General features: G+C 36.9%; 2 protein-coding genes across 2 annotated transcripts; one reads left to right on the top strand and one right to left on the bottom strand.

The window, feature by feature from the left end:
* Positions 1–655: 655 nt before the first annotated feature.
* LOC111436171 (transcription elongation factor SPT6 homolog) lies at positions 656–15,726 on the bottom strand. The gene is made up of 17 exons (XM_023073882.1): positions 15,536–15,726; positions 15,348–15,443; positions 13,522–13,651; positions 13,148–13,220; positions 12,925–13,075; positions 12,676–12,805; positions 12,308–12,554; positions 12,041–12,229; positions 11,833–11,952; positions 11,361–11,747; positions 11,179–11,289; positions 10,312–11,091; positions 6,448–6,589; positions 5,178–6,349; positions 3,426–3,635; positions 2,610–3,105; positions 656–1,640 (listed from the first exon to the last, which is right to left on the bottom strand). The coding sequence occupies exons 1-17, from the start codon at positions 15,564–15,566 to the stop codon at positions 1,267–1,269; spliced, it is 4,839 nt and encodes a 1,612-aa protein (XP_022929650.1). The 5' UTR covers positions 15,567–15,726; the 3' UTR covers positions 656–1,266.
* A 2,601-nt stretch (positions 15,727–18,327) lies between these two features.
* LOC111436222 (probable peroxygenase 3) lies at positions 18,328–21,744 on the top strand. The gene is made up of 6 exons (XM_023073954.1): positions 18,328–18,536; positions 18,636–18,785; positions 19,414–19,499; positions 19,571–19,665; positions 21,245–21,370; positions 21,475–21,744. The coding sequence occupies exons 1-6, from the start codon at positions 18,428–18,430 to the stop codon at positions 21,626–21,628; spliced, it is 720 nt and encodes a 239-aa protein (XP_022929722.1). The 5' UTR covers positions 18,328–18,427; the 3' UTR covers positions 21,629–21,744.
* The last annotated feature ends 708 nt before the right edge of the window (positions 21,745–22,452 follow it).

The raw sequence follows: 22,452 nt of genomic DNA, 5'->3' as shown, positions 1-22,452 counted from the left end.
TCCATCTCCTAGGAAAACCACCTTGATCCCCTATATAAAAAAAAAAAATGTCCAATTCCCCCTTTTGGGACTTCGGCTCTCACATAAAGTTCTTGTTTCGCCAATTCAAAAGTTGGTGAAGGTTTTTTTTACTAATGAACAGATAGTCAAAGTCATTTCATTTTGGAGATTGTCCTTAATCAAAAGATCGTATTTTTAAATTTTCATAAGGACCCCTTGAATTCCTTCTAACTAGAAATAAAAAGGATCCAAAAAATTTCAAAATAATAATTGAAATTTGCATATGGACCAAGGTAAAAAGCGAATGAATAACAAGAGCGACCTAGCAAGCGAAGTTCATATTTTCTATGGAAGTAAAGGGTATTATTAAAAATATATATAACTCAAATTAATTATTTAAACTTTCATACTGGTTGATTTATCTTTTTTATAATAATAATTGATCTCTTAGATTTAAGTTCGACTTTAATGCCAAATAAATCCTATTTAATAAATCCGTTCAAAAGCTTGAGAACTTAATTTTTATTTTTAGAAGTTTGAAAACCAAATAAATACAAATTTCCTAAATAATCGTTTAAACCGTAGTTTGCAAATTTTATCAAATTTCAATTTAAAATTAGGGAGTGAATAAGTAAATACTATAAACTACTGGAACTGGATAATAAAATATTTACACTGAACCAAAAAAGATCCAGAACTCCCAGAATATTATATTGTGCGACTACAAAGTCTTGTCTAGCCCAAACAACTAGCTAGGTAACTTACATCTTCCCAAAGAAAAAAAAGGTAAATTTCAAAAACAAAAATCGACCAACCAAGCCAAAACGTAAAAAAAAGAAAAAAAATGAACACTTGAGACTGATGGAACTAAGTTAGCAGTAAGAAGATGTCGACATACAGCAATGGTAGATTTTTGTGCTCAAGTATTCACATCAAGCAATCGGTTCGACCGAGAGCGAGCTTTTAGGACAAAAGAGGCTTATAAATACAGCCCTCAAAACCTTTTCTTTTCCTATATAAGGTGAATTCCACCCCACCCATTTCCCCCCTCCCTCCCCAACCACCTGAATGAATATGATGAGTTATTTTTGTCACTGTGAAAGAGTTAAAGGCAGAAGACATCAGGAGAGGGGGAAGGGTTCACCTATTTCTGACTATATTACTATCTAAAGATCATAAGCTGCGGTGTAATAAGATCGGGGTAAGAATTACTGATCACCTAGTAGACCTTCAAATGGAAGCTAGTTGAGAGAAAAAGGTTTAGAGTTATGAACCCCACCCCCCACTGTTACCTACCGAACTCGCACCAGTCCCACCCCAACCTCCACCGCCACCGCCTTTACTGTCGCTCCATCCATTACCACCACCACCCCCGCTGCTCCCACCAGCGCTCCAGCCACCAGGAAAGGCTTCTTTTCCAGGTGAATTTTGAGTTTTAGCTCCTGGGAAGTTGCTTAATCCATCATCCCCATCCTTTGAAGATGAATCCCATCTGGAGCCATCATAACTAGAATCTGGTCTCTCATTATTCCCTCTATTATTATTGTATGAGCCTCGACCACGCCCACGTCCACCGTATGGTCTAGGCAGACCACTTGGATGTCCATCACGACCACTGGAATTTCTGTTGTCATTTCTCCCTGCAAGCAGAATATAAAGATGGAGGGTAAAATGAAATATGAGAAGAATAAATACAATAAAATGGCATGAATTCTCTACCAGCACCCAAAACCACGCCAAAAAGAAAGCGGGAAAACAACCGAAAAAGAGCAATCTGCGACTGGAGTAAAAATCATAGCCAAACCAATCAAGAATAAGAAAAAATATTCACAAAATTGCTAACTTTCAATGGTACACCACTTACAAATGTATATAGAACATACAAAGAAGGGTCGAAAGGTGAAAATGCCAAAAAGGAAGCACTCTTACAGGAGCAAACTTTAAGGAAAAAAAAAACATCAATCACGAACCTCAGAAGCACCCCCTCTCACTTCCCCCAACACCAGAAAGATGCACGCACAAACCCAATGAAGGTTTAGACCATTAGATGAGTCAATCTTACTACATAAAGATCAGATACTTAACACAGTATCAAAATACATAAAATCGATGATGGCATAATAAAAGCAGGAAAAAACATATTCATGGTCAAAATTAATGTTATGTAATCAAGGTTTTCTCATAAAAAGTGAAAAAGCTTAAAGCCATTTAAATCTATAACATTGTAACTCGTTAATGGTATTTTGAATGTGTTCAGTAAACTGAACCAAACAACTTCAAAGAAGCTCTAGCTGTTGTATTTTTCTTTTTTATTTTAGTTAAGGAAACAAACAACTATATATAAGAGAGGATTTTTCCCACCAAGCCAAGAAGATTACCCAAAAAAAAGTAATTGGTATGGATACACAACAAATCATAGTAACAAAAACTCTTTAAAGAGCACCAAAAAGAGGAAAACAGCCTGACTAAGCCCCAGAAAAGGAGCTCCAGTGGTTTAGGAAAAGAAATAACATTATTCAACCTGAACATCCCAAGAGCATATGTAATTTAAATGCACTTTTCAAGAGAAAAAGAAAAGAAAAAAGAATGCAACATCTTGTAGACCTCACCTGTTCTAGACCCAGGAGTAGAAGAACGATCCCTATCATATGACTGGCTTCTCCAGCTACCATCATGTGATGAACCACCCCAAGGGCTACCTGCAGATGCTGCTGAAGAGCCACCAGTTGCAGGGCTCCGCATTGGTACCATAGCAGCAACTGATCTAATTGATGGTGCTGAATCATGCTGGGGATCATCGATGTGCCTTTGAAAATAGGCCACAAGCCTATCAATATCTTCAAACATTCTTTTCCTAAATTTAAACCCCTTTGGATAGAGACCAATATACTCGTGGTGTGGATTTGTGCTTCGTATGTATGTCAAAATGAATGTACCCGGATGTTCATGAGATATTCCAAAGCCATAAACTATTCTCATTGGATACTCTGACTTCTCAATCTTCATAAGTTCATCAACTTCTGCTTTTGTGCCCCTCCTGAACTTGCGATAACTTAGCATTGCCTTTAAGTGAGCAACTAAAGGATCAACATAGCGATCCATCACCTGCATTTTTTTTTTTGGGGGCGGCAAACAAGAGATATTCAATAGAGGCGCCAAATTCAACAAACAACCAAGACATACAGTTCTGAGGAAGTTTGTTAATCATATGATAGTTATTCGATAAATTTTGTCAGGAATTTCTGGGGGAAAATATCAACACAGAGAACAGGGTACCAAGAATTAATTTAAAAACCATTATCTGATGCTCAAATGCAGAAGCCTAGAAATCAACGGATCCTAAGATGTAAATAAAAACTACTACAACTTATGACATGAATCACATTGAAGACCTCTATCTATGGATACTGGAACACAAGACTAACCTCGTCCAGGTCCTCAAAAGTGTCATCCCCTATTTTCAAGGTCTTCCCAATACGCAATAAGCTAGTGATGTCTTTATGCTCCTTTCCACCTTCAACTATATCTTTGTGAGCATATACCCCATCGTAAATTTTAAGTGTCAAAGTCAAAAAAGAAGGTCCACGAGAACTAGGTCGGACAATACTTTCACCAGGATCCTTGTCAGACAAGAGCTGCCATAAAGAAAAGAGTGTTAGAAAAGATCCAATAAGAGAATTAAGTGAACAAAAAGTACCATTCACGAAAAAACTAATCAATCATTTTTAAACATGCAAACTGTCGAAGGATTAGCCTTAAGTTAGGAGATATTTGTGTAATTCATGAGTTAGTATCCAAGCTGAAAAAGAATGATATCTATTACTCAACTTGAAGGGAGTGTCGAAGGATATTTATGTAGTCCAGTAAAATAAGAGAAGTAGTCGACCTCCCTATTTTATTTATTATTTAGATTTAGTCTAAGACAAGGATCATGACTTCGGCTAGTTTATTGATCTTATTTCTCTTTTAGGCATTTAGCTATTACGTGGAGCAAATTGCTTCCCCTTTTTTGTAATTTTAGTCTTACCACCCTTGCGAACCAATGGAGTTTTTTGTAATCATTATCATCCAAAAGGACTTCTTTTGTATTCCATTTCATCACAGCAATGAATGGTTATTGATTCTGATTAACAGAAAAAGAAAAAAAGTTAGGGGATCCGAGCAGGGTAACACCTAATCCCTGTTTCTTGTGATCATTGATATTCTTAGTATGTTCGAGTATATGGATATGGTAGGAATTTTGTTAAGTCTTTTCTTTCATGTGACTAAGGGGAGAGCTCATCTTACACATTTTCTCTAGTTCAAGGAGGGAGGATTTTTTTCCTTAATCTTAACAAAACCCAACGTGTGTTCATGTGTGACTTAAGACTTATAGCCATTTAGCAATCTCATCATTAAACGCAAGCAAAATGGCAAGATGCTAAATGGCTATGGCCCCCTCTTAAGTATGTGCTTTGTGATATAAGATTGTAGTAAGTGAATGTGATATACATCTGACTAGTAGGTCCACACAAGTGTCACTCTCGTCAGATTTCCCTTAATTTTCCATGGTTGTGAAGCTTTCCCTAGGCAATGGATCCCAAGCATGTGCTTGCAAGATCCTTGGTTGCATGACAACCTGCCTTGTCTCCTTTATTTTTTAAGTTCGCTTTTGCCCTTCCACTTTGCACAACTTTAGTTTGCGGGCTCTTCAAAAGAAAAGGAGGTGTGGTACATGGCTCGATACAATGTCTTAGAGGTCCCATTTTATCTGGGTTTCTTCCTTTTAATGTAATTCCCTTTTGTTCTATCATTTATCTTAATAAAGTTTAATTTCTCATACAAATGAGTCCTTTTGAGAATAATCTTCACTTTTCATTGTAGTCACCAACTATTCAGATTCTTTGCGACTTGTCGAGTTTACGAAGTTTTGCTTCTTGTAGTTGGCCCATAATGTCTCCCCTCTGCCTCCAAGCTCAAATTGTCGTTTGCCTTTGCATTAATATTGAGCATTCCACCTTCATTTTGCTCAATGAAAGGTGCTCTTTATTGTTTTTCTAAAGACTTGTAAGGTGACTAAATAGTAAAGCATATACCACCTAAACAATTTTATCATCACTAATTGTGACACCCTGATTTCCTAACTTTGTTTAACCTAAAATTTAAAATAAGAAAAAGTTTTTCAGAGGAAAACAGACCTCCATTGCTTCATCTGCTGTTATATTCTGGAATCGAGGGTGTACAATCATTCTTGGCTTGAAATGCTTTTTCGCCAGTTCCTTCTCTTTCTGAGACTTTTCTTGCTCACTCTGTAGCCTGCTTCGATCTTCATGATAGTAGGGATCAAGATTTCGAGTAATCTGGTGCCGATTACTTCTCATCTCACTCTCCTTGCAAACAAGGAAAACCTGATACCTATTCTTCTGAATTGATTTGATCTTGCAAGTAACAATATCCCCCTCATGCAACCTTTCGGATAAATCAGAAATCTCTCTAGAACCATCGGCATAATCTTCTTTCATAAGCATCCCAGTCAATCCTGATTCAAGTCCACAAATTGCTTTTTGACCTAGTACCTTGCGGACAGTGGCCTGCACAATTCTCCCTTCTGCAAGTGTATCCTCTGTTTCACCAGATATCATGTAAAACTCTTCATCCTGATTGGGCTCTTCATATTGCTTACGCCAATCCTGAAAACCCTGCAACAGTTCTCTTTTTATGTCGAGAAAAGTTTCTCTTTTATCTTCCCATTTTTTGCTCTTGGCATATTCATCAACATCAAGAGTTCTCAGTAAATGAGGTCGGTCTCTGACATGCTCTATGGCCATCTCTGCATCCTCATCATCATTAGCATCACCTTTAATATCTTCATCAAAAACATCTTTCGCTAATTCTTGCGCCAGGGCATAAGATTCTGGATGAATTCTCGTATCATCCAATAAATCTATAAATTGGCTGCTGCTCGCAGCCAACCCACTCCGCCTAACACGCAAGAACCCAACTGCATTAACAAATACCTTTTTACCAAGACCATGTACTGTAACAAAGTCCTTCCGTGTGAAAATTGATCCTGCCCTCACCAAAGATCTCTGCAAAGAAGCTGCCTTCCTAGGTCCAAGGCCAGCTATGAATTGCAATGGGCTGAACAACCATTCATGGCTTATAGCCAAATTAGTGTCCAGGCCAACCTGGTTGGTCACATCCACCATAACTTGTTCAACCATCCCATACTTTTCATCTGGGGTCAGAAAATTCTCGAAAGGATTTAGTTTCCAAGATAAGATCTCCCTTCCTGGACCACAAAGTGTCGCAACCATAGCCAAAGGATTTTGCAGATAACGTCCAAGAGCAACAGCACGTTTCACAATGCCTAATAAGAAAAGAAATTTATAAAATTATTCACAATAAAATAGGAGTTTAAAAGCAAAAAGAAGTCATACATACGAAAAAGGTCAAGTGTTCAAGTACCTGATTGCCCTTGCAATTGGTCAGAGGAAATCCTAGAATTTTCATACAGACGAGGAAGGGACTCATCACCGTATACAATGCTTAATCCATCCATCTCATGTCCAACATCTCTAGGATTCTCCTCCACCATCTTAAAGATGATCTGATCAAAGAATAAAATAGCAAATGAATGACATGATATACACCATCCGAATTGTTATACTATCTGAAATGAATAACATGACATAAACCATCTGGAATGCTGTACATTAAAACAACTTAATGGAGAAAATAGGAACAAACAAAGGAATGCAACCCGGTCATTATAAGCTGAAATGCAGATCCTTAGTAAAGCCTTGAGAAGAGCTATTATTATTATTCAACCACTACGAAGTCATCTAAATAATGGGCTTGATCCAATGTTTCAAGTTGAGCTGATGAGTTTTGTGCCAATAGGCACATAAAGAAGTATTAAGGCGGCCCTATGGCCAAAGGACCAAGCTAAAGCAGGTAGTTGTCTCCTAGACCCAATAAACCTACCACTGTGGCTGCATTTCAACCCGCTGTCAAATATTTTGAGCTGCCCCAACACAAGTAGTAACTATGATGGAGAGGATTCTACCTATGTGTAAGGATGGTCCTATTAAATGAATCACAAATGCAGAGTTTCAAGCTAAGAAAGAGAAAGGATTATGTTTCGGTCGTGATGAAATTTTTTTCATTAGCCATTGATGTAAGAATAAAGAATTGAGGGTGCTTTTAGTCCATAGCAAGGAAATAGTGTGAAGAAATCAAGGATATGGAGATGGAAGAAACGATTTCTGCCCAGACGATGAAGGTGAGGCAAGTTGTCAAATTATTGTTGAATTTAGTAGTTAGGTTGATGAATCGTGGCACAATGAAGATAAAAGGGAAAATAGACGAACATGAGCTCGGGGTGCTATGCTTGTCATAGTTGACAATAGTGGACGATTTCCTTCCTCTAAAGTTAGGAGGTTTAGATGTGGTGCTAGTGATGCATAGGTAAAGAAAACAAGAAGTGATGGTGATTTATTGGAAAAAAAATTGAGTATGTTGGTTTAAGTGGGCGAGACTAGGGTCATGTTGAGTGGAGACCCGTCACTTATGAGAAAATGAGAAAAAAAAAATGAACTATTGGATGAGACGCACAAAGCCTACGTCTTTTCAAAACTAGACTTGCATTTGAGATGTCATCAAATTCATATTCGTGAGGAGGATATTCCAAAGACATCGTTCCAAACACACAAGGGGCATTATGAGTTTGCTGTGATGTCAAACCTTGATGAATCAAGTTTGCTGTGTCGTCTGATTTGTTGCATAAAGGGGCATTCGTTAGGATGGAAAAGCTACTGAAGCGTTTGAACGCCGAAAACACGCCTTGGTGACCCTTCCAATTCTAGCATTGCCCGACTCCAATAAACTATTTGTGGTTGAAGCAGACACATCTAGAAAAGGGGCAAGTGCAATCATGTCTCAAAATGATAGACCAATTGCTTAATTCAGTCAAAAGTGACTATTGTAATCAAGGTCCAAAAATTGAGGCATGATCTGCTTGGACACCATTTTTTCGTGTGTACTAACGAACATGCGTTACATTATTTCCTCAAACAAAAGGAGGCTCAACTCAAATTTCAAGAGAGGGTGACCAAACTACTAGGATATAACTTTGAAATTCAAAAAATGTGGCAGATGCTCCCCCACGTATGCCACCTACCACTTATCTGGCACCTATTATTGTCCCTGCATTGATTGATTGACATATAGGTGGTTAAGGAAGAAGTGGAACACAATGACCAACTAATGAAGACTTTGAGGACTTGAAGGAAGACTCGCATGCAGTCCCTAAGTATTCCCTCCAGCAAGATACTTTCATGTACAAAGGGTGTCTAGTGTTATCCAAAGGATCTAATTTGTGGCCAACCATACTTTTAACCACTTGTGACAAAATGATGGGGAAGACCCCATGATTTTTAAGAACTTACAAGCAATGGTCCAAGGAGGTAAAATGGTACAGGCGTCATCTCCATCTAGTTTGTTGCAACCTTTGTCAATCTTTGAGCGAGTGTGGGAAGATTTCCAAGTAATCTTAGATGGTTTGCCGAAATCTCAGTCTTTCAATGCTAAAATATACCTACTTCATGGCAATAATCCATCGATTTTCAGCAAAAATGATAGCTCAAGCATTTGTCAAAGAGGTGGTTCTCCTACACTGTGCATTTCGTTAAAGAGAAGTACAATCTACCATCCTCAAACGCATGGCCAAATAAAGCCGGTCAACCAGTGTTTAGAGGTTTACTTGCATTGTTTCTACGGTCAACTGAAAGGGGTGAAGAAAAAATTGGCACTACAATTGAAATGGGGTCTCACCCACGACAAACCCACTTTTATGGTCATTCCCATGATTGAAGATGAAGGCTCGTGCGAACCAATTTGTATACAGATCCAGCAATTCTTAGGAAAACACTACGATGTAACGCTAGAAAGTCTGTCAAAAATTTTATCCTCATGTAGAGTCAATCACGAAATTGAGTTACAACCACGGGGAAGACCACCTGCTAAAAATGTGTATACTGCTAGTAGAACTTTGAAAACAGCTAGATGAGTTGTTGAATGTCGGGTTTATTAGGCCTGCAAAGGCTCATGTCATTGACCACCAATATGCTGGAAAGAGCCTCTAGGCGTAGACTTCACCAAGTGGAGACAAACCCTTAAAATAGTTCGTGCTTACTTAGAGAAATCATCTAAACGGATGAAGATATAGGCCAATTTGAAACACAAGCCACTAAAATTCAAAGCCAAAGACAAAGTTTTGATAAGCTGACAACATAATAGTTTTGAATCCAAAGCAACAAGAATCAGTGATTGTTGCGAGAATACGAAGGAACAATTGAAGTCATTTAGAAGGTTGAGAAATCGTACATACAAGAATCAATTGTCTTCACGGATGACGATTCACTCCATTAAATAGGTGAGTAACTTGAAACCCTACTATCTCAATCTAAAGGACATCAGGCACAATGAGATTACCCAACCACCAATCATGCTGAAGAATATTGTCAAAAAGAAGTGGTAGAGATCCTAGCTTAGAGAACGAGACAAGTAGTCAAGCTGAAAAGAGATGTGCATGAAGTCCTAGTACTGTAAAAGGAATGGATACAAATATCACTTGGGAATGCATTGAAAACCTGGATACAAATATCACTTGGGAATGCATTGAAAACCTAAAGTCAGATGCTCCACATTGCTGAATTCAAGGAGAGTCAGTTAATAGAAACATCAACCAATTAAGTGGAGGAGGATTTCACGGTCATACTTGTTCAAAGCGTATTGTTCACAGTCATACTAGTTGTCAAATCTTCCAACCCAGGTTATATACCTCATTTTTGTTGTCCTTTATTGCCTGCTAGCTTATAACATTTGCTTCCACAAATTGCTTTCAAAATGTTTTCCAAAGCTTTCTTCTCACCCTCTTTTCTAAAATCATTTTTCAAGAATGGGGCAAAGGCTAAATCATAGGCCATTTGTGCCACCAGCGACCCAAGTTTTAATTGATTGAGTTACTTGAGGATGAGAGTAAGTGTCGTAATTGCTTCGTGAGTCTCGAAAGAGTGCGATTGTGACACCTAGCACCTCAAGGCACCTTTAAAACACTAATCAATATAAATAAATTGTAAGATGATACGAATATTCCTAAAAACTTCTAAATTATCATCAACCATAATGTAACATAAGACTCTTATAGCAGAACTGATAGGAACCAAATAGTAGAAATGAAAGAACATGAAAGCAAGTTCAGATGGAGGGAATACTATAATCTCATTATAGAATTTAATGATCAGCACCACTAGTTATAGGAGCACTAACCTCGTAGATATCATCTTTCAATCGGGTACAAGATAAATTAACAGCTCCTAAAACAACAACATGTGGTTGATGATCTGTCATGAACTTCAAAACTCGCTCTTGATCATTTTTCTTCCTTTGTTGGTCATTCACATTCTGAGAACGTAGGGTGAGAGATCCAGTATAAAGAACATCAAGCACCTCACCTGCTGAGTCTAACATCACAAAGGTGGTAGCTGGCTTTCCAGGACCCCAACAGCATGCCATTACCCTTGGGGCAGCTTCTTCATCAGAACTAATATCATTTTCTTTGTGCTGATATGGACCAACAGATATTTTATTCCATAAATTCTTCCCATATTCCGTAAGTAACCACTTCTTTGCTTTACTAGTCATCACGGATCTTGCTTCTTTCTCCATTGAGGGCAGAAGAAAACCAGAAAGTGCATCCTGCAATATTAACTTTCTCTGCTCATTCCAAAGCTGAGCAGATTTGCTAACACCATCACTGAGATAATATTCATTAAAATCATTTATCAACTTGTTTAAATGCTTTTCAGGTAGCTTGAGAGTGACATTCAGAAGTTTTTCTTCTTCAGCCTTCTGAATAAGAAGCCACTGTGCATCCTCAAATCTACTTAATGGCTTTTCACGGAGCCACTTAACAACTGAAAATTGATGAAACGAATCTATTGCAGCATTTCCATCTGACGTAGGATTTGTGGATATCACAGCATAGTCCATAAAGTAGCTCCTGACATGCTTCCTTACACAAGGTTCACAACTAATCTCAATAGCTGCCTGAAATCACATGAAGAGACAGAAAAGACCATGAATAACACTATGCAGCATTCAATAATTAAATCTAAGGAAACAAAATTATAATACCATATGTCTTGCTCCCTTGAGTACAGCTTGAGGAGACTCAAACATCGCACAGGTAAAGTTTGATGCCATCTCTTCAGGAGTTTCCTTTGGATCCTCCAACTCATCATTTCTCTACAAAGAATTGAACAGATGTCATTAGCATATCCAAGATTAGAAACAAAATCATATCAAAGACCACTAACCATCTTTTCTAAGGACAGTTGCAACCCGAATTGCTCAGAGCTATAACCAAATTTTCCTGCAACCTCCCATAAACCAGCCTTACTACATATACTATACAGTGATTTCCTCTTAGGCCTTTTGAACTGTCCTTCATCAACACCAACTTCACCTGGAGGAAAATGCAAATTAAACTTTGAGTCAACATCATCTACCTCTCTCTCTGATTCAGCTGCCTCTAGAGATTTCTTGACTGACTCAAAAAGCTGGCTATTCAATGATTGTCTAGTTACATCATCATCCCTGCGTAACTCTTCCTCAAATCGCTTTCTATAATATAAGTGAAGAGCCTTTTTTCTCTTTTGAAGAAGCAGCCACTTTTTGTCCAAGTCTTGAATTGCCCAAAGTACCTAAAATGAAAAGTAAATGCACATTGCATCTTAATTTTCCAATCCATACAAGCAAAACACTACTTCCAATTACACTCTGACTCACCTTATGCCACTTTAAAGTTGGTGTTTTATCATTTTTATCCTGATCATTACCAGCGTCATGTTCTGTATCTTTTAACAAGCTTAGAATCTCCTCCTTCCTATACATGGCAATGAATGGTATCTAAAAGAAAGAACAAAATAGAAAAGAATTAGAACGAACAAGTAAAGATGAGCATAATGAGAAGAAAGAAAGATAACAGAATACTAACATCTAATTTTTGGACATGTACAAGATCCAGAAACTGCAGAATATCATCCTTTGTTACAGATAGGTCTTGCCCACTGGCATTGCCAAACAAAGAGTTCATTCCATTTGCAATATGACCATGTATCCATGAGGCTTCATCGTCCAGACTCATCTCATCCATAGGAGGAGACCCGGTACTTTCTTCTGAAATCTATAAGAAAGGAAATGAAATGAAAACCCACGAAGAATGCATATACAATATGAAGTTATATAAGAAATAAAAAGAAACCTGCATTCTTTCGGGCATATCAATCTCCCTTATCTGGTCATCTTTTTCTGTCATATACTTCTCAGAAATTACAATCGGTTCAAATTCATCTTCTAATCTATTCTCACGCCACTCATGAGTATCCAATTCTCTCTTGCGAAGCTGAAGGAGCTCATCGACATCGCCAAAAATTTCATGTGCCTCCTGCAAAGCAGTTGATGAAACACCGGGTGCTTGCCTGGATTTTTTTTTCTTCAACTTCCTCCTCCTAGACCGAACAGTTAATAAATTGAGATTTTATATGTACAAAAAGATGATTAATGGTGATAAAATAGATAAAAACACTAGAAGAAGTGGTCTGAGGCTCCAAAATATATGAAGAAAAAAACCTTAAGGGAGCCCCATCTTCATCAACTTCTTCATCTACAATGAAATCAGCCATTTCATCCTCATCTCCAATGTCGACATCTTCTTCCTCTTCAGGTTGTTCCAACTCTTCCGCAATATCCTCAAGTGGAGCTTCAAATAATTACACCATAATGTTTCAAAAAGTAATAAGAAAGATGACTATTTGAGAAAGTAGCTTGGTACTTCAGTTAGAAATGTGGCAGTAAGAAAAAATGAATTCAAATGTATACCTTCATCATCACCAAACAAGCTACGTTTAAGTTTTTCCTCAGCCGTTCGTCCACCTCTGCTGCTTTCTATAAAATCCTCATCGTCCGAAAACCCAGAAGGCTCCACATTGTCCCTTCGAGCTTTTTTAAGCCTCTTAAACTTTTTGCTGCCCTGAAAAAGATGAAGACAAATGCTCAGAAATAAATACTATGAAGCAACAGTATCAAAATCCAGTACCACTACCTTTGGTCGTTGGATGCTAATATTGTTGTCCTCAAGGAGTTCATAGTCATCTTCATCGAGCACATATTCCTCCCTAAGAAAGTGAAAATCATCTCTGGTCAATAGAAGATCTATTGAGAACTTTTAGACATAAAGAGCTACTTGACCTACTATACACTATATGCAACAACATAAAGAGGGAGATGGACAGATATGCCAACCCAATGTGTTACACTGTGTTTATTAACAAATAATAATCCAAAAAAATTATAGCACCTGATCTTTGACCTACTTTCACTATTACTTCAGACTAAACTCATTTGAACAGGCAGAAAGACAATATCAATTTCAAGAATAAAATAACATTAAACAACAAGTCAGAGAGTAAAGTTCACTTTTTCTTCCTTTTCTTCTTCCTCTGCTTTTCATCATCACTGTCTTCCCTCTCCTCTACATCTTCTTCATCTTCTTCTTCAATATCATCAACTATGAAACCATCCTTTTCATACTCATCCTGTTCTTCTTCTGAAAAAAATTGGCTTATTACAAATAAGGTACTGGCAGCAGCAAAATAAAAGACCGTACATTTAAAATTATTTTTTGCTACAAACAGAGACTATATGAAAAGGATAAGCTGAATAATGACTATTTGACCACAAATTAATTCCAATGTCTTACAGCGGCGCTTTCCTTTTAGATCCAAACATTTTATTAAATAATCATCCTACCAAGTACAAACATATATACAAAATGAAACAACCTTTCCCAATCAAAAACCGAAGAAAGGATTACTTAAGGACCCTCTAATTAGCTTGAGTTAAACAAGAAATAACTGTAAGCTCCCTATACCAAGAAGCTCGATCTCAAAGCATAACAGACATGAACTCCTCAATTAAGCAATTACGTTCCCGTGTATTGTTAAAAAAAAAAAAAAAAAAAAAAAAAAAAAAAACTAATATTCTTCACAAGCTAAAAAATCTAGCAGGTTTCCATAATTGCATTTAACCAACAAATGTTAGCTTTTCCATTAAAGGGGTGATCCATAAATATAAGCAGTAGCATCAAAAGGCTCAAGTCTCATATGCATGCGCACCTTGTCAATGGCCAAGCCACAAAGTGAAGACGCTCAAGGAATATGAGCTAACCTAAGAACACACCCATATGCATAAATTGTAAAGGTGCAACACCTAGTTATAGTAAACTCCCAGAATAAAACATTCATCCCTATAAACCTGAAAATCAACTAAGAAGTACGCAAGGTACTAATTAGGTTAAGAAAAGATTCCTCTTCCCCAAACAAAAGAAAAAGGACCGGTTATCAATTTCACTTTAGTTACAAATGCTACAAGTTTAGTCATGAACTTTGTGGCTCATGTCTATTTGGTCCCTAAACTTTCAAAAGTATCTAACAGGTCCTTAAACTTTCAATTTTGTATCTAATAAGTCCTTGAAATTTGGTCCTTGAAAAACCCAATTTTTTTATACATTAATTGATCTATTACATATAATTTTAAATCTTATGTCCATTAGAATCCTAAACTTTCAATCTTGTATCTAGTAGATACATGAATTTTAAAAAGTTCAAAAGTTCAAAAACTAAATTTGTAATTTTGAAAGTTTAGGGATCAAATAAACACACCTCAAAGTTTAGAGACTGAAGACTAAATTTATAATTTAACCAAAAAAAAAAAAACTCTATTTTCTACATCTCTAAGCTGTTACCATTCCTAAACAACATTTATAGACATAAAGTTGCCATTAAGTTCCTATTCGCACCCCAAATCATCCATAACTAGGAAGGAAGACCTCGAATGCACGAAAACAGTTTTTTTATCTTAATGTCTTGAAGCCGAGTATACCTAATGATAGCTAATGCAACACCTAAACATTTGACAATCACCGACTCACGGAACTCATAGGATATGCCACATACCCTAATGAGTTACAAATATGCCATGCCCTTCAGTTTCATCCTTAGTCCCCAACCCAGCTCAAGAAGTCTGCCCATAACTTAAGGACTCGTCGCAGTTTCTCATCCACTAAAAACGAACGGAAGAACAAAGGAGGGTGGAACAACACACTCCTCACGAGCGAACCAGAAAATAAAGCCGACATACAAACAACCAGTCGAACCATATAAACCCAAAAACACACACCGAAATTAAATTAAACTGAATAAAACAAAAACCAACGATTCCTGATACAAAACGAAGATACAAACCATCTTCTTCGTCGTCTTCGTCGTCTTCGTCCCTCATGTTGTGACCGTCAACATCGTCACCGTCAAGCGGTTCCCGGTCTTCCAATTCGACCTCATCTACAGAAACACACCAGTGAGAAAAGAGGAAGAACGCAAAGAGGGCCCTAAAAATCCGTGCGAAACTTGAAAGAACAGAGACGAGGTCAAACCTTCGTCATCGGAGATCACCGCCTTGCCCATCGGGGGAGATGAAAAAGTAACGTACAAAGAAGTAGAAGTGAGAAATGAGTTGGGGAGATAGGAAACTGGAAGCAGAGAGCTCCTGCAATGGAGCTCTAAGTGGAGAGATGGTATCCAAAACGAAGCAGTAAGCACTAAGCACTAAGCACTAAGCACAGCCAAACCAAATTCAATCGCCCCTAAATCGTTCGGTTCGACTCAGTCTTCATCAACCTTAAACCGAACCGGAATATATATACACACACGCGCGCATATATATATATATATATATATATATATATATATATGTTTATTTATTAATTGTCCTATACCTTTTAGTGTCTAATCAGTCTTGATCCTACTCTACATTTTTTTAAAAAATTTAAAATTCATGCTATCTATGAATCACTCACGTATTCTTTTGAATTATACGTATCCGTAGGATTAATTTGAAATATCTATGAATCACTCACGTATTCTTTTGAATTATACGTATCCGTAGGATTAATTTGGAAAACCCGTAGGGATATGCAAGAACAAACAATTTTTATTGGAAACATTCCTCTGATCAATTCCCTGCGAACTTCTATAGTAAATGAACTAACAGAATTCTGATTAGTCAAATATTGCAAAGCCCTGGTATCTATTACCGGTTAGAATTGGACCATAACGAAATTTCGGTCTATACCGACACCATAATATCTGATTGGGGAGAAAGATCAGAATTAGAGATTGATAGAAAAGCAAGGATATGGGCTCATGTGAGTAGGAAATATAAAATATCTATACCAGTTCTATCATCAGCTATGGGTTCGAATCTAAGAGAAATTCTCGAGAATGTTTGCTACCCTGAAATTTTTTTGTCTTTCCTGAATGATAAGGAGAAAAAAAAAATTGGATCAAAAGAAAATGTCATTTTAGAGTTTTATCAACAATTTTCTTGTGTAGGCAGAGATCCGGTATTTTCTAAATCCTTATGTAAGGAATTACAAAAGAAATTCTTTCAACAAAGATGTGTCTTAAGTAAAAATCTAAGACTTATTAGTCACCAAAATTAAATTTAAGATTTTAAGACATAAAATTGTTCTCGCTTAAAATTTTAAGACTTCTTAGTCACTAAAATTCAATTTATGACTTACTAGACAGAAAGTTCTTCCAATCTGAAAAATTTTAAGATTTATAGTCACAAAATTCACGATGATTCACTCGTCGTTCGAACTTAACACTAAAGATAGAATACGAGGTAAGCATCCTCAAGGTGTTGCTCGTTTCGTGGAGGAAGCAAATCATCACAAACACCGAGCGCACGAGAGAGATTTTGTCGAAAGTGAGGTTAGAGTTATCAATTTTCCATATAATATTGACCTTTGATACTTTATTCCGTGCGATTTTAGTCCAATTAGATTCAATTTGAAGAGATCTACAAGATTCATGCCACGTAAGATTGAAGGAAGAAATTACAATTATACCCTACACGTCTAAGTTTACAACAAAATAGAGTTTCATTTAATGCACTCGTGCTTCATTTATGACAAACTCAAGTTAAATTTCATGTAGGGCTCAAAACTTTCTTCGAGCATTTGGCCTGTTATAGTATATCACATGATGTTCTAAATAAGAGTTTGAGAGTTTGATTATGAACCATATCATAGACAGTTTCTGACATGTCATGTCTATGATTATGCATGTGTCTTTTCATGTTATCAAGTTACTCGGATTGAGTGTTAAATGATCGTCAACTAATTTCAACGAGAAGTCAATGTAATGGGCTCTGTAACGCCCAAGCTCATCGTTACCAAATATTGTTCTATTTGTGCTTTTCCTTCAACTTCTCCTCACTCGAGGTTTTTTGCTACGGAGAAGTTTTCACACCCTTATAAAAAATGTTCCGTTCTCCTCCCCAAGCGATGTGGGATTGCACTATCGACCCTTGTTCGGGGCCCATCATCCTCACTCATTCCCTTTTCTAATCGACGTGGGACCCCCAATCTGATGTGAGATCTCACAATTCACCCCTTTCAAAGCCCAACGTCCTCATTGTCACTCGTTCTCTTCTTCAATCAATGTAGGATCTCATAATCCACCCTCTTTCGAGGTCCAATGTTCTCACTTGCACACCATACGATGTCCACCCACTTCGAGCCTCAGTGTTCTCGCTGACACTCGCTCCCTTCTTTAATCCGATCCAATGTGGAATCCCCAATTTGACGTGGGATCTCACAATCCACCTCCCTTCGGCCCAGCATCCTCGCTAACACTCGTTCCCTTCTCCAATCAATGTAGGATCTCACAATTCACTCTCCCTTCGAGACCCAACGTTCTCACTTGCACACCATATGATGTCCACCCACTTCAGCTCTCAATGTTCTCGTTGACATCATTCCCTTCTTCAATCCGATCCAATGTGGAACCCTCAATTCGAAGTGGGATCTCACAATCCACTCCCCTTCGGGTCTAGCATCCTCGCTAACACTCATTCCCTTCTCTCATCGATGTGGTATCTCATAGACTCGCATACGTATCTAAATGGTATATTTTTTATTAGTTATGCAAAATAGTACATCAAATATATATATGTTATCAATAAAATAAAATGAGGTATATATAATTTATCTTCTTATAAATGCTTTTAGAATAAAATAAATTAAATGCATCATCTAAAAAGCACTTGAAATTCATTTTTTGAATACGAAAATTAAGGGAAAAATAATAATAATAAATAAATAAATAAATAAATAAATAACAACACTACTTGGAAGGATCACCACAAGCATAGCGTCCGTCTGCAACGGCATCTCTGTCGAAACAAAACAGCCCAATAACTCCACATTTGATATCATTTCACCGCCAAACTTTTGGGAAAGAAGCACAGAAATTAAAGAATGCCAACAGAGGCGTCGGCGGAGGCCATGGCAACCACGGCCGAGAAGTCACCCATCACATCGGAGCGCAAAGTTCGGAGCGATCTGGATACCAATCTACCAAAGCCATGTGAGTCCAAAACACGCAGCCCTGTGTTCGTTCTTCGGCTGAATCTCGCTGGAGAAAGACGGCGTCATGGTGTAATGTTTTGTTTTGTTGTTGTTGCAGATTTAGCGAGAGCTCTGGCGGCGCCGGATTCGGAAAACATCAATGGAACATGGAGCCACAAACACAATGGAATGTCTGTGCTTCAACAGCATGTTTCATTTTTCGATCAAGACGACGATGGCATTATCCGGCCATGGGACACGTATCGAGGTATGCTTATCAATGTTAGATGAACAAAGCTATCTACAATGGTATGATACTTATAAGCTCTCACGACTTTGCTTTCAACTTCCTAAAATGCCTCATGTATCATATTAACGGGAATAGTATTCTTTGATTATAAACTCATGATTAGCATACATGAGACTTACATCCAACGATAGAAACACATAATTGGTATAAATTGCTAGAAATCACGACTCTCCACAATCTTATGAACCTCCCAAGAGGCTTATAGAGCCTCGAAACAACTTCCCCTTCCCCTTAATTAAGGTTTGATTCCTTTTTTTGGAGTCCTCGAACAAATTACACCGTTTGTTTTATACTTGAGTCACTGTCTTACTACATTTTCGAGACTCACAACCTTTTTTTGTTCGATATTTGAAGATTCTATTGACGTGGATAAGTTAAGGGCATGACATGACTCTCCACAATGATACGATATTGTCTATTTTGTATATAAGCTCTTGTGACTTTATTTTTTGTTTTTCCTGAACCTAATATCAATGGTGAACCTAGTATCAATGGAGATGTATTCTTTACTAATAAATTTATGATGATTTTCTTAATTAGTCAATGTGTGACTCAATCCTTGACATGAATGATGTAATTTTTGTAGGATTTCGAGCTATGGGATTCAACATGATTTTCTCGTTCTTCTTCATGATCTTTATTCATGGAGCTCTCAGTTATGCGACTCTCTCGGTAATAATCGTTCGTTTAAATTGATTTGAATGATTAAAAACATGTTTTAAATTGATTTTGGGTTGGTTCAGAGTTGGATGCCTTCTCCTTTCTTCCCAATATATGTAAGAAACATCCATAGGGCAAAGCATGGAAGTGATTCAGGGACCTATGACACTGAAGGAAGGTGAGTTCTGCTTTCAAACTGCATTCTTTTTATGAAGTTTTTTATTTATTATTATTATTTTTTCTAATTAAGTACTCTTGCATATATGTTAGGTTTAAAATTTTGAAATTAGTTCTCATCCCACAATGATAGTTTTAAGGATATTTCATATGTTTATATTAATTTATGCGTATATTATGAGAAAATACAATATAACTTTCATCTACGTGCAATGAGAATGGAACCAACAAAATGGACTTGTTTATACATTTAAATTATCAAGGATAGAACACGACTCTCTACAATAGTATGATATTGTCCACTTTGAGCATAAGCTCTCGTGACTTTGCTTTGCGCTTCTCCAAAAGGCCTCATACCAATGGAGATAGTATTCCTTAATTATAATTCATGATCATTTCCTAAATTAGCCAATGTACGACTTTCATCCAACACCTCCCCTCGAACAAAGTACGCCTCCCCTTAATCGAGGCTCGACTTCTTTTCTTTTGGAGTCTTAGTCATTTATTTGTATTTAAGCAAGAGTATAGATAAAATTTCGAATTGGTTAGATTGGTGATTTGAGCATCCAAATAGAGTTCACAACCCAACCAAACCCTCTATTTTCAGGTTGGGTTGGATTGGGTTGGGTTGTTAGGTTGTTCCCTAAATTAAACGATGTAGCATATAATTATTTTTAAAAAAATTCTATTTATCTACCATACATATTACTACAAGTTAAAACTTAACACTAACATTGGTTGTAAATGTCAAATATTTTAATCTTCGTTACAATCTTAAAAGTAGGCTAAGTTGTGTTAGGTTGCAACACTATTTTTGGGTTGTCATGTTGTCCCAACCCAGAGTTTTTCCGTTTTCAAAAAATTCAACCCAACTTAAAATCGAAAAAAATCTAACTCAACCCAACTTTTATGATCAGGGTGTTGGATGAAATTCCTACATCGGCTAATTTAGGGAATGATCATGAGTTTATAACCAAAGAATACTATCTCCATTGGTATGAAGTCTTTTGGAGAAGCCCAAAGCAAAGCCCTGAGAACTTATGCTCAGAGTGACAATATCATACCATCGTGGAGAATCGTGTTTGTCTAACAAGGTATCAAAGTCATGCCAATAGAATCCTCAAATGTCTAACAAAGGACTCCAAAAGAAAAAGAGTCTCGATTAAGGGGAGGTGTATTTTGTTGGACAGGAGGTGTTGGATGACGGTCCCACGTCAGCTAATTTAGGGAATGATCATGGGGTTTATAATCAAGGAATATTATCTCTATTGGTGTGAGACCTTTTGGGAGAAGCCCAAAGCAAAGCTATGAGAGTTATTCTCAAGATGGACAATATCATACCATTGTGCCATTGTGGAGAGTGTGTTTATCTAACATAGGGTTGGCTAGTCCAAATTAATCGGGAGTTATCAAGTCATACGAACACCCGTCCCCATTTCCAAAAGCCGAAATGGGGGCGGAGACAAAGAAGACATCCCTATTTGTACAACAATCTCTTAACCCCTTAGTCGAGAAAAGGTTAAGAAAAGAGAATAAATAACGATGGAGCAGAGCTTACAAGTAAACGTGTGTTTATGCAGGTTCATTCCAGCACAGCTAGAGAACATATTCAGCAAATATGGTGTGACTCAGGCAGACAAGCTTAGCTTCAAAGAACTGTGGCACATGACCAACGCAAACCGTGATATTTTCGATTTCTTTGGCTGGTACTCTCTCTTCTTCTTTTGTTTACAACTGATGGAATATCAGTAGAAGCTTGGTTTGTTTATGTAGAATTTTAATAAGAGTAGAGAGGCATTATTGGTTGCAGGGCCGCAAGCAAGTTGGAGTGGGGAGCTTTGTATGTTCTTGCTAAGGACGAAAATGGGTTCTTATCAAAGGAGGCTGTTAGGCGTTGCTTCGATGGTACCCTCTTTCCTTACTGTGCCAAAATGCATCAAGGTGGTGTCGATAAATTCGGTTAGACTTCGGATCGAATCGGTCTAGGGTAGAACATTTATGGTTAAATAATGAACCCAATACAAAAAAAATTATTATTAGATTGGATTGAGTTGATAATAAATTTTTTGAGTTGGTTTGTTTTGTTAGGATAATTTATTCAAATTTTTATTTTTAATAAAAGTAAATGGTTAGTTAGTAAAGTATTTATTTATTTCTTTCCCGCATTTAAATATTTAAATATATGTTTGAAAAGTTTATAAAAATTAATTTTAAAAATTATTGGAGGAAATATAATAAAAAAATAATTATAAAATAAATTTATGCCTATATAATTATGAAATAAGCAAAACAATGTATTCTTTTAAATTAACAATAAATTCGAGTTAATTTGATTTAACAAATTTAGTTTTAGAGAAATTCATGGATATGGATCAACTCACAAAAGTAGGTCGGTTGAGATGCAATTTCATACTCAACTCATAATATATATATTTAGAGAATATATTATAATAATTACTTATGGGATATATCTTAGATATTGGTAATTAGTTAATATTTTGGGAATTGTTAGTAATATATTTTATCTTGATTTGATTAGTAGACATTAATGAAGACTACACACCTTCGATCCCATTTTTATTTTTTTCATTCATAATAATATGCAATATGCAGTATCGACACTAACAATTCACTATTAGAGCTGAGTTGGTTTTAATAATTCAATATAGTATAATCATCATAATCTATAGGAAGTGGCCCTCGTGCTTGCCTACTATTAAGGTACTATGTAGATCTCTATTGTAACGACCTTAAATTTCTACATATTCAGAGTCGCTACTAGCGTCTC

Source organism: Cucurbita moschata, unplaced genomic scaffold, assembly GCF_002738365.1.
Source record: "Cucurbita moschata cultivar Rifu unplaced genomic scaffold, Cmos_1.0 Cmo_Scf00052, whole genome shotgun sequence".
Lineage (NCBI taxonomy): Eukaryota > Viridiplantae > Streptophyta > Magnoliopsida > Cucurbitales > Cucurbitaceae > Cucurbita > Cucurbita moschata.
This window is presented reverse-complemented; position numbering and strand designations above follow the sequence as displayed.